Consider the following 11,306-nt stretch of genomic DNA (forward strand, 5'->3'; position numbering starts at 1 on the left):
AGCGGCCTCTGTGGCATCGGGCCTATGGAGACCGCTCTCTCTACCTCTTGGCGGCGGGAGTAGTACTCTATGGTTTTCTCTCTCGTTTCCCCAACCTCCAACTCCTCCCAGCCAAGGAGCCCGAGGAGTACCATCGAGAGTTGTGGAGCAGAGTGGCAGGGTTCTCGTGGGGGGCGTGGCGGGAAGTGGATGAGAGACCTCGGGGCGGGGCCGAGCGGCGCTGCCCTGGCGTGCGGAGCGGTGACACCACTGAGAGGGAGGGCCAGAGAGTCATGGCGGTAAGGGGGCGGAGTGACACATTGCTCCAGGGCACGTTGCTGGAGGCGCGAGCTGGGGTGTGGAGGCCGTTCGGGAGGGGGCTTCTGAGCGTCCATCAAGGACCCGGAACGGATAGGGCTTTGCCTGTGGCCTTCCACGCATAGGTATTTTGGAATTCTGGTTCCAACTCGGAGCCTCAGCGGAGGGCACTGCTGTCAGTTCACGCTCCGCGTGCCAGGAGCAGAGCGAAGTGACAGGGGGCCGGGGAGGTGTGCTAGAAACCATCTGGCTTCCTACCTTTCGGGATCCTATAGTCTACAGTTAGACCCGGTCTCGTTTTATTGCGGAGAATTCTGAAAAATCACCATGGAGAAAGTAGCAGATGAGGAGGACTTCAGTTGGAGAGCAATTAAAATAGGCTTTCAAGTTGAGAGAACTGCTTGAGCCAGGAGGTGGGAGGTGGTTTGCGTTTGTTCAACAGGGAGTTAGTTTTAGGAGCTAAGCCATGAAAGGTAGGTGGGCGGTTTGTTATGGAGGGCTTTGGGTATCAGGCAAAGGTCTTTTTGTTTGTTTTTTACTTAATTCAGGGGTCCGTGGAGAGTGTTGGAGTAGGGATAGTAATTAAAGCCAATCTTAAGGAAGACCTGGGCCTCTGTATAGCACAGAGGGTGGAGACCAATTAAATGCCATTTCAAGAACTAAATTTTAAAGAGACTTTAGGTAGGAGGTAATAAAGGGCTAAACAGGACATTAGGAATTGAGCATATAAAGGAGAGGATATTCGAAGGACGTCACTCATGGTAACAAGGCTTGGGGTTACTGACAGGTCAGGGGAAGACAATGGCTTCATCCCCTACAAACTCTGGCCAGTGGGCCCCTTTGTATCTCAGCTGGTCCCAGGGACCACAAAAATTCTGTTATCCTGTTGTGAAGCTGGTTACTCTCAGAAGTAAGAAATCTCCAGACATAGTCTTCTTTCAGGAAACAGGTATGAGCAGGATAATGATGGGCAACATGGGTCAAGGGGCCTGGAGTCTCAGCCCTTGCGTTACAACACCGTGGCCGTTCCACAAAGGGAGGATATTAAAGTACACGGTAGCTGACCTGTCTTTCCTGCTCCCAGCTTGTGCAGGAGGGGGGAGGGGAGGAATTGTGTAGTCCAATTTCTAAACTAATCTTGTGCTTTGTCCCATCCCCACTGCGCTCATCCCCAGGTTTTGAAAATGCTTCAGGGCCTGTGAGGTTCAGTGTTTCCCTTTTAAGATGCCCTTCTCAGACTTTATTCTGGCCCTGAAGGACAATCCCTACTTTGGGGCTGGATTTGGACTGGTGGGTGTGGGCACGGCCCTGGCCGTGGCCCGGAAGGGCGCCCAGCTAGGCCTGGTGGCATTCCGGCGCCATTACATGATCACACTGGAAGTCCCTGCTCGAGACAGGAGCTATGCCTGGTTGCTGAGCTGGCTCACCCGCCATAGTACCCGTACGCAGCACCTCAGTGTCGAGACCTCGTACCTTCAGCATGAGAGTGGCCGCATCTCCACTAAGTTTGAATTTATCCCCAGCCCTGGAAACCACTTTATCTGGTAAGGTGGGGAGCCAGGGAGGGAGGGCTCCAAGAGTAGAAAAGGAGAATGAGGGGAGCTGAGTTTCACCAGTTCATTCACCCCAATTTTGATCATTCTTATTCAGGTATCAGGGGAAATGGATCCGAGTGGAACGAAGCCGAGATATGCAAATGATAGACCTGCAGACGGGGACTCCTTGGGAATCTGTCACCTTCACAGCTCTGGGCACTGACCGCAAGGTTTTCTTCAACATCTTGAAGGAAGGTGTGGGATGATGGCATAGGCAGGCCCTATGGGGGCTTGCAGGGATGTGGGCATTTAACTTAGAGGAAATAAGCTTGGAAGCCATGAGCCCTGGGAGCAGGGGGCCAGAGGAAGGGGAACCAGCAGGGGAAGCTGGTTTTGTACAGCTCTGCCTTAGTTGCACAGCAGAGAGGAATACTGGCTTTGTCTCATATCACCTCTCCCCCACCCCCCCGCCTCCAGCTCGAGATTTAGCCTTGCAGCAGGAGGAAGGGAAGACAGTGATGTACACAGCCGTGGGCTCTGAATGGCGCTCCTTTGGCTATCCACGCCGGCGGCGGCCACTGGATTCTGTGGTTCTAGAACAGGGTTTGGCTGAGCGAATTGTCAGAGACATCCGGGAATTCATTGATAACCCCAAGTGGTACATTGACAGAGGTGAGCAGCAGCTGGGGTCTTGGTCAGACCGTGTTTGATGTTAGAGCAGGAGGAAACAGGCTAGTCTCTGGCCAGATGGAATGAATGTAAAGCTCTAGCCCAGTTCCCAGAGATGAGGGGAAAGTTGCCTACGGCGATGATTTCTTCCAATGCCAAGGTCCTTGCGCCTCCGAGGAGCAGGGTGGGAATGAATGTGGATGTCTGGGGTAGAGTACATGATTTCAGGCCTTGGTGATCATCCTGGCGGTATTTCTAGGCATTCCTTACAGACGTGGCTACCTGCTTTACGGACCCCCTGGTTGTGGAAAGAGCAGTTTTATGTAAGTAGAGTCAATGTTTTTCTTAGTCCTCAAACTGGAGGAAAACTGGGCTGATGGGATTGGAAAGAGAAAGGAGTGTGGGGAACAGGGACCGGGATAAACATGAGACATGAGGAACATTAGGGTGGGGTGGTGGAAGGGGTAGGCCTGAGACACACCTAGTACGGTGAGGAACAAGCAGTGGGCCCAAGGACGAATTCCCAGCTTGCCAACCATCCGTCCTCCCGTCTTCTGTAGCACAGCCCTGGCTGGGGAACTGGAGCACAGCATATGCTTACTGAGTCTCACAGACTCCAGCCTCTCCGATGACCGGCTCAACCACTTGCTGAGTGTGGCCCCTCAGCAGAGCCTGGTGCTCCTGGAAGACGTGGATGCTGCCTTTCTCAGTCGAGACCTTGCTGTGGACAGTAAGTGAGAGGAGTTGAGGGAAGGGGTTTCTAAATGAACAGTAGAAGAAAAGTGGGAATCCGGAGGGCTGCTGGAGGTTGCCTGGGCTAGCAATAAGAGCCCACAGAGGCGCAGAGAAGTAGGGGAATGTGGTGGGGAACAGAAAGGACTGATTTTAACCTTCTTTCTCTCTGCCTTCCACTAGACCCGGTAAAGTACCAAGGTCTAGGTCGTCTCACCTTCAGTGGACTGCTCAATGCTTTGGATGGTGTGGCTTCCACTGAGGCCCGCATTGTGTTCATGACCACCAACCACGTGGACAGGTAGGAAGGAGTGAGGTACTCTGAGGCCAGGCTCCACCTCAGCGTCTTAGGAGGATGAGGAGGTTCCGAGGGGACCGTCATTTTGGGGGTACCCGTGGTACTATTGCCCATGACTCTGCTTTTGCTGCCTTCTCCTCTTAGACTGGACCCTGCTCTGATACGCCCGGGGCGAGTAGACCTGAAGGAGTACGTGGGCTACTGCTCACGCTGGCAGCTGACCCAGATGTTCCAGAGGTTCTATCCAGGGCAGGCACCTTCCTTGGCGGAGGCCTTTGCAGAACGTGTCCTTCAGTCTACAACCCAGATCAGTCCCGCCCAGGTGCAGGGCTATTTCATGCTGTATAAGAACGACCCTGCAGCGGCAATTCACAATGCTGAGTCCCTGCGGTGACGAGGCTGTGCTCAGCAGCCCTCCTCTAGGGGGTCAATAAACATGTGCCACACTACTCTGGTCTCTGACCACCTTTCCTACCTCCCTGTGTTGGTACGAGAGTAAAAAGCAGTGGATGTAATCCCAGATGCCTACAGGGGTCACCAGGTGTCCACATATCTAAGTGCTAGCAGCACAGCTTAAGACACAGGAGAAAGAGGATACCCCATAGTAAATAGAACAGTGCAATCCTCTACCTTATTTTTGAAAATGTATACACACGTGTATATATATATATATATATATATATATATATATATATACACACACACACACATACAATATGGGTATATAAACAGTGGGTTACACGGCAGAATGGTTCCTGCATGTTCTTAGATGTTGGCATCCACTAGTTTCCCTGAAACCTACTACACTCCTTAAGATTACCCAGACCGGGCCGGCCCGGTGGCTCAGGCGGTTGGAGCTCCGTGCTAACTCCGAAGGCTGCCAGTTCAATTCCCACATGGGCCAGTGAGCTCTCAACCACAAGGTTGCCAGTTTGATTCCTTGAGTCCCACAAGGGATGGTGGGCTTGGCCCCCTGCAACTAAGATTGAACACGGCACCTTGAGCTGAGCTGCCGCTGAGCTCCTGGATGGTTCAGTTGGTTGGAGCGCGTCCTCTCAACCACAAGGTTGCCGGTTCGATCTCCCGCACGGGATGGTGGGGCTGTGCCCCCTGCAACTAGCAATGGCAATTGGACCTGGAGCTGAGCTGTGCCCTCCACAACTAAGATTGAAAGGACAACTTGACTTGGGGAGAAAAAAAAAAGTCCTGGAAGTACACACTGTACCCCAATAAAGTCCTGTTCCCCTTCTCCAATAAAATAAAAAAGAGAAAGAAAAAAAAATTACCCAGACCCCGATCTCATGGGGCAACAGATTTCAGGGCAAGGTTGGGGCACCTCTGCCATACTCCAGTCTTGCTAGGAACTTGGACAGCCATACTTCATAGGCTAGGCACTATTGAGCAAAGAAAGCCAAACAAGGCCAAATCTCTTTATTGTCCCCATCCACCCCCATTTCCCTCACCCCCCACAGTACTGCTAGGAACCATCTTCAGACTCCAGGCTCAAGGGCTCCCTTCGAGTACCAGGCCGGTAGGCTCCCCGACCCCGAGGCAGGCGGGGGTAGGAAGAACCCGATGTCCGACCCTTGGAGCGCTCCCAGCGAGCACAGTCCCGAGTCCTGCGGGGTGAGGAACCTTGCCAGTTGCCAGGCCCCTTCTCTTGGGAAGGACCTTCAACCCCTTGGTTATGGGGTTCTGGCTTTAAGTCCATGGGCTCCTTAATGGGCCCCTCAGTAGATGGCAGTAGCTGGGTGTCATCGGTACCTTTGGGGGCAATGTACTCCTTTCCCTTCAAGTGCCTCCGTTCAGGCTGTCTCCAGGGGCCTCGACTGGCCCGCGGCTGATCTAGCACAGCTTTCTGGGTCTCGCCCAACCGTTGCTGATTTGGCTCGGCCACTGGAATCTTCTCGCATGTGTACTGTGAGGCCATAGACAGAGGAGTTGAGAGGGTGGGTTGGCCAGTTGATGAAGCGGACAGTTCTGCAGCGAGAGCACTGGGTGGCTGGGATCCCCTGGAGGCATCCACAGCTGACTCGGATTCCAAAGAGGCAGGAGGCTAGAGAGAAGTGAGCAGACGACGTGAGAGATGCAGCTTCTCACAGCAGGGCCCACCCATTCAGTGAGCCGACCACTGTCAGCCTATCACCTCCCTGGGTAGGACAAAGCGCACCCTAGGGCAGAGGGGTGTTGGTAGAAAGGTTGGTGTCATTATGGGTGGAGTGGGAAACCTTTTCCTCACCTGCTGGAGGCTGATGAAGTACCGGTTACGCTCAGCCTCAAGGTCAATGATGCCCCCCTTTTCCTGCTGCCTCTGGTAGAGCCGCTTGCGCTCTTCTTGCAGGCGCAAGCTCTCCACATCGGGCTGGTACAGCTCCTGGAGGGAAAGGGGCAGATTGGCAGGGAGGAAAGAATACACAGAAGACGGCAGGCTCAAGCCCCTGCTCTTCCAGGACTGGCTCAGGAGATCTGCAAGGTTCTTGGTTTTGTCCCTCAGATTTGGGCTCCCAAATGAAGCCTTGGGCTCCCAGTGGGAGCTGTGGCTTTGCAGAGAGGTCCCAAGCAGGTTGAGCCCAATTCCAGAGATCCCACTGGAGGCAAACGAGATGCCACTCCTCCCTCCTTGGAGAATGCCTTTACTCCTGGCTCAGATTAGAAGGGAGTTCCCTTACCATGGGCTGTTGGGGTTCGGGTGCTGCTTTCAGTGAGGCAAGATCGTACACGAGGGGCTCTCTGCACACTGGACACTGCACACCAACTGCCTTCTAAAAAGAAATCACACCCCGTTTCACGCCCAGGGTGGTGGCCGGGTGCCCCACCCAGTCAGCCAGCCTAATGTGCAGAGGCCTGGGTCCGAAGGGCTCAGGCGTAGCTGCTCAGCAGTGAGGAGGCCCAGTGGAGGATTGCCTCCTGCCAGGTCTGCAACCCTCTGAAGCTGCAGGCAATGTCATTACATGTATATGAAGATGCCCTTTTTCTGGACAGAGGTGAGCGTTCATTAATCTCAAAGATATCTACGACACGAAAAAGGTTAAGAACCACTGACGGGGAGGGAGAGCAAAGGTTGTGAGAGCCAGTGGTGCCACATGAGAGCAAGGCCTGGAGGGCCGACCTGTTTGGTTGTGGCATGCTGCCTTTCCTGTTCCTGCTCCTGTCCTTGAACCTGCAGCTCGTGTTCCATGTGCTGGATGTACCGAGCAAGGCAGTGGCAGTGGAAGTAGTGGTAACAGGGTGTTTTGGTAAAGGCCTCGTTCTCCTGGAGGGAGGACAGATACAGGGCAGTGCGTCAGAGCTCTCTTAGGAGCCCTCCGTGCTCATCCCAAGCAGACCCCAGGTCCCAAGAGAGAAACCCACCTGGAAACCATAGAGGCAGATGACGCACTGGCCATGGGGGATGTTGTTATCTGTGAGAATTTCCTTCCCTTTCTGAGAGGAGAGAAGACACTGTTCAAACAGAGGCAGTGGCGAGAACTGGGAGCAAAACCTGTCTACTAGTCCCGGGAGTGACTGGCTGGCTGGCCTGTCTCCGACCAAGCCAGTCTGTTACCTCGCGTTCACGCGTTTCTGTCTTGGTGATACTCCCTCTGCTTGGAATCAATCCTGCAGTCCCTACCCCTCCTCCCAAATCAGCCCCGCTCCAAATCCAATTTAAGTTTCCCAGTCATTTAGTCACCTTTAATAGCTCTTGGGGATGCAAATAATATACCTTAGAGAGAAAAAAATGTTCAATTCAAACACATCTTCTGGGAGGCCTTTCTCGGTTAACCCCTTTGAGCATCACTGCCCCAATGAGTCTGTACTGGAGTAGGCTTTCAGAAAGTCAGTCAAGGCATGGACAACCCAGAGGGACAAAGAATACAAAAGGCATCGTGTTGAGCTACGAAATATGCATTTGCACTGTTATCCGAATAGCTAATATTCTGGAATTCCTGAATGCCTGCATCAGGAGTGCTACAGCGGTCTACACCCACTTTCTCTGACACCAGGCCACCCACCTTCATTCTTTTCTAAACATTTTTCTTAAAAACTCAAAGTAGAGGAAAACAAGACTGTGCTTAATTGTGTTTTTAATCCCAAACAGCAAAAGTGATCTGTGTATATGAACTTGTAGCTGCAGGTGTTGCTTCATATGGGTTGTTTCCTTCACTAGGATAGAAACTATGAATAAAAAACCCATGAGTTCTTCTAGTCAGCTGTAATAGCAGACTAGCTTTCAGATGTTCATTTAGAGTGACCATGCCCCAGGCAGGCTCCACCTCTTGCGACACTCAGTTGCCAGTGCCAAGAGAACAAGAAATGCACTGAAACTGAAGAAAAATGCAAGTTAAAGAGGGGAAGTAATTTTCTGCCAAGATGCTGGAATAGGAAACTTGGGAAAGCTATAGAACTATCTTTTGGGGAGGGTTTTTGAAACAGAAGAGTCTCACCTTTCAGGATTAATTGAGACCTCACCTAAACAAGGACTAAAAGAATGAATCCAGATATATTCAAGATTCTAGGTCCAGGGCTTCCTTTGAGAAGAACTGCTCTAGGTTGAAGGGAAGGCTATCTCCCCAGGCTAGGACACCTCTTACCTCAATGAGTTCATAGAGCATGGCAGTACCCAACCCAGCCTTGGCAACTTGGCTCAGCGCCTGTGAGATCCTGGAGGAAGGAGGCAAACCAAACATTAGGCCTGCACCCTTCACTCACTAGGCTGAGCTGTATCTCGAGTTTGCCTGGCTCTGAACAGCCCACTTACTTGTGGATCTGTTCATCTGAGAGTCCTCGGGGGTTACGAATAGAGATCTGTGGCACCTCATGGGGATACTAGTAGGAGAAAACCACAAGTTACTGCTGACTCCACCCCAGAGCCTGTCCCCTGCCTCCGCTTGCCACCACCAAGTAGGGGCCTCACCTGTGCTGGAACTTGAAGCACCAGCGTGAAGCAGACATACTGTGAATCTTGGTCTTCTGCAGTGGCCGGGTACAGGGTGATGCAGGCCTCCCATGGTGACGATCTGCAGGTAGATGGAGACCTGGGATGTGACTGGGCAGGGGCTCGCGGGTTGGGGAGAATGGGGCTGAGACAGTAAAGTGGGCAGAGGATGCAAGCAGTGGGCTTGCTCCTTTGCGGGGGATTAAAAGAAGAGTCTTTGTCTAGGAGAGACATTTCTGATGCAAGTCTCACAGATTCTGCATGGAACCTTCTCATCACTAAGGGGATTCCTGACCACCTCTAGTTGAATACATACCTGCTATTTCCTTTAACCACCTGTAGTTCATCCAGATAGATAGATTCCAACACCTCGACTTCAGAAGGAAGCACCCTAGAAAGAAAGGGGGAGACTGACTCACGATTACAGCTCTCCCTGTTAAAATCTACTAAGGCCAATGAAAGCTGGCTTTGTAGGAACACAGGAATCTGCCTGTGTGCATTCTCTTGCTAAGCTCCATAAAAACGGGGAAAATATTATTCTTTAAGTTGTCAAACGGCCAGGTAGGAAGCATGGGAATCAGAGCATGGGAATAGAGATCATTTCTACAACAGATAAGGAAACAGATTCCCAGGAAGGTGAAATGACTAGCCCGAAACTTAAGGCTTAACAGAGGCGCAACTCAGACCGGAGCCTGGTTTCCTGATTCCCTGTTTAAGTTTCACTGCACTGTTGGTTGTTCCTTAGCGGCCATCTCTTTGACCAAGAAATACGATGTCCATTGATTAACATCAAGGTTATCAATACCACTCCTGGCTTTCCCTACACTACGTTCATGTGGATCCTAGTCTACACACACTGCCAATACCAGTCAACCTAAATCTTCTCAAAGGACATAACAACCTGAACAGATCTAGGTGGTAGAAAAGCTGTATTATAGTGGAACGGCCATCAGCCAGGGGTTAGTACTAGGTACCAATCACTTACCAGCCATGTGATCTGAGTAGTGACTTCTGTCTGTAGGCCTGAGTTACCCTGTCTACATACTAGATAATACCACCTGGGCTTATTGTGCGGATGGAAGGTGATTTGTTTATGGAAAGTACCTAATAGCATGTTGGCCTCTTTTTCCCTGTTTGTATGTAAGTTTTTCCTTTAAAAGGAAAGAGGGAAGGATGTAGTTAGTATTCAACGTATTTACGACCCTTGCTGTCTAGTTGATCTGGAGCAACCTATCCAGGGCAGGACCCAGTGGTCCTGATGTAAATCAGAAGGCACACGTTGTTAATCACAGAAATAGCAGTCGGATGACACTGACGATGAGTGACTGGCTTGAGTCCACAGCTGTACCCAGATAATACATGGAAAGGTACGCGCTTGGTTTGCTTTCTTATCGGTATGTTGTCCCCTCTTTACCAAGAGCAGGGCTGCCCTAGCATGACCTATGTTTTAGTGGTTCCCTCCAAATTTTTTTTTTAAGCAGACACCTCAAAATAAAAAAGTACCAGTGCCGTAGGTCTGGTTGCCCTGAGTGTGGGAGTCTCAGAGCACCACGGGCTAGCGGTGCAATCACTGCTGCCCTCTCCACGACTCAAGTGTCTCCTCAGAATCTTCACGTTTTCCTGAAGAAGTTGAAAACCATGAATCGAGATGGTCTCAGTCAAGACCAGCACTAGCTGCACTTCGTGAACAAATGAAACACGGAGGTATAACCTCCATTGAGGGGCCCTTCACTCGTTCACCCACCCTAGGTGACTTGGGCCCTGGTGCGAGGTCTGGGATGGGTGGTGACAAAAAAAAAAAAAAAAAAAAAAGACAAAAAAAAGACAAAAAAAAAAAAGAAAACGTTGGTAGAACGTCCTCGTACTGAGAATCTAAGATTTGGAGTCAGACAACCTGGACTCCTGGTCATACTCCTTTCACCTCTCCGGCCTCATCTAGTCTCCTCAGATATCTCCATCTCGGAGTTAATAATGAAAAGGAGGCTTGTATATGTTACAAATCCATCGTGATTCTCCCAACTATTCTATGAGGTAGACGCCACACCAGCTCCTTTTTTTTTGTTTGTTTTGTACAGCGGAGTCCACTGACTCACAGAAGGTAAGTGGGTGGCCTGGCCAGCATCACACCGCTAATAAAACGTGGAGTGAACCCACATTGATCCTATTTCCGAGTCCCTGAGTCCTTCCACATTCTAGTCTCTTGTGAAGAATGCTTAAGGACTACGAGCTATTTGTGAAGTGTAAAGCTTCGTTCAGACAACAGTCCTCATTACTGATGTCAGGATGGGAGAGAGCTAAGGAAAACCTCGGAGGAAACGGGCTGATTCAAGGGGAAAAGGGGACGGGACATGGAGGACATCACATCGGTGCTGAGAGGTAAAGGGGAGCTGGGGCGAGCTGAGAAGCGGGCATGCCCGGGACCCGGGGCAAATGCACTTCAGGCGGAGACGACGGGGTGGGACGAGGCCTGAGGAGAGGGTATCGAACCAGGTAAGGCGGGCCCGACCGGCGCAGATCCGGTCTCCTCTCTCCGCTCAGCGCCCCTCCACCCCCCGCTCCCCAGTCCAGCAGCTCTTAGCGGACGATGTCAGCGTCTCTGCCGTCCCTCAGCCCTCGCTCCGCCCCACATGCCCGCCGTACCGACCGTCCGCGGCCGCCGCCTGTCCCCCGGACCGGATCCAGGCGGTCAGACAAAGCCCATGCCCCAAAGTTACCAGTCCTCCTCTCCCACTGCTGCCGACGCCGAAGCCGCCATGTCCTCTCCGGCCCACAGCCGGAACCGGAAATGTTCTCGGGGAAGGCGGAGGCGGGACGTCAAAGGCGGGGCCGTGAGGCTGGAGGCCGTTTCTAGGCAACCGCA

At 52.0% G+C, this 11,306-nt stretch overlaps 2 protein-coding genes across 8 annotated transcripts; one reads left to right on the top strand and one right to left on the bottom strand.

The window, feature by feature from the left end:
* Positions 1 to 177: 177 nt before the first annotated feature.
* Positions 178 to 4,004, top strand: BCS1L (BCS1 homolog, ubiquinol-cytochrome c reductase complex chaperone). 6 transcript variants are annotated; one of them, XM_081050919.1, is made up of 8 exons: positions 178 to 278; positions 1,473 to 1,841; positions 1,948 to 2,087; positions 2,310 to 2,504; positions 2,761 to 2,824; positions 3,062 to 3,231; positions 3,417 to 3,534; positions 3,676 to 4,004. In XM_081050919.1, exons 2-8 carry the CDS (start codon positions 1,522 to 1,524, stop codon positions 3,923 to 3,925), a joined length of 1,257 nt encoding a protein of 418 aa, XP_080907045.1. In that variant the 5' UTR covers positions 178 to 278; positions 1,473 to 1,521; the 3' UTR covers positions 3,926 to 4,004. The 6 variants fall into 6 exon arrangements, with proteins under 6 accessions (XP_080907045.1, XP_080907046.1, XP_080907047.1 ...); XM_081050920.1 differs by having other exon boundaries at positions 249 to 1,246; positions 3,676 to 3,979; XM_081050921.1 differs by having other exon boundaries at positions 254 to 1,353; positions 3,676 to 3,979.
* Positions 4,005 to 4,930: 926 nt separating this feature from the next.
* RNF25 (ring finger protein 25) lies at positions 4,931 to 11,244 on the bottom strand. Of its 2 annotated transcripts, XM_081050925.1 has the most exons (11): positions 11,161 to 11,220; positions 8,763 to 8,837; positions 8,426 to 8,528; positions 8,270 to 8,337; positions 8,103 to 8,172; positions 6,883 to 6,954; positions 6,641 to 6,784; positions 6,201 to 6,293; positions 5,771 to 5,905; positions 5,296 to 5,587; positions 4,931 to 5,150 (listed from the first exon to the last, which is right to left on the bottom strand). In XM_081050925.1, the coding sequence occupies exons 1-11, from the start codon at positions 11,199 to 11,201 to the stop codon at positions 5,035 to 5,037; spliced, it is 1,209 nt and encodes a 402-aa protein (XP_080907051.1). In that variant the 5' UTR covers positions 11,202 to 11,220; the 3' UTR covers positions 4,931 to 5,034. The 2 variants fall into 2 exon arrangements, with proteins under 2 accessions (XP_080907051.1, XP_080907052.1); XM_081050926.1 differs by having other exon boundaries at positions 4,931 to 5,587; positions 11,161 to 11,244.
* Positions 11,245 to 11,306: the final 62 nt, after the last annotated feature.

The sequence above is a fragment of the Rhinolophus hipposideros genome (genome assembly GCF_964194185.1).
Source record: "Rhinolophus hipposideros genome assembly, chromosome: 6".
Classification (NCBI taxonomy): domain Eukaryota; kingdom Metazoa; phylum Chordata; class Mammalia; order Chiroptera; family Rhinolophidae; genus Rhinolophus; species Rhinolophus hipposideros.

Bases quoted from the DNA above. Each gene is read 5' to 3' on its own strand.
- RNF25 (XM_081050926.1), bottom strand. From the start codon at position 11,201: ATGGCGGCTTCGGCGTCGGCAGCAGTGGGAGAGGAGGACTG. The intron at 8,838-11,160 runs GTAACTTTGGGG...CTTTCTTTCTAG, and splicing joins GCAGTGGGAGAGGAGGACTG to GGTGCTTCCTTCTGAAGTCG. The intron at 5,906-6,200 runs GTAAGGGAACTC...CTTTCCCTCCAG, and splicing joins CCGAACCCCAACAGCCCATG to GAGCTGTACCAGCCCGATGT.
- BCS1L (XM_081050919.1), top strand. From the start codon at position 1,522: ATGCCCTTCTCAGACTTTATTCTGGCCCTGAAGGACAATCCCTACTTT. The intron at 2,088-2,309 runs GTGTGGGATGAT...CCCCGCCTCCAG, and splicing joins CTTCAACATCTTGAAGGAAG to CTCGAGATTTAGCCTTGCAG. The intron at 2,825-3,061 runs GTAAGTAGAGTC...CGTCTTCTGTAG, and splicing joins TGTGGAAAGAGCAGTTTTAT to CACAGCCCTGGCTGGGGAAC.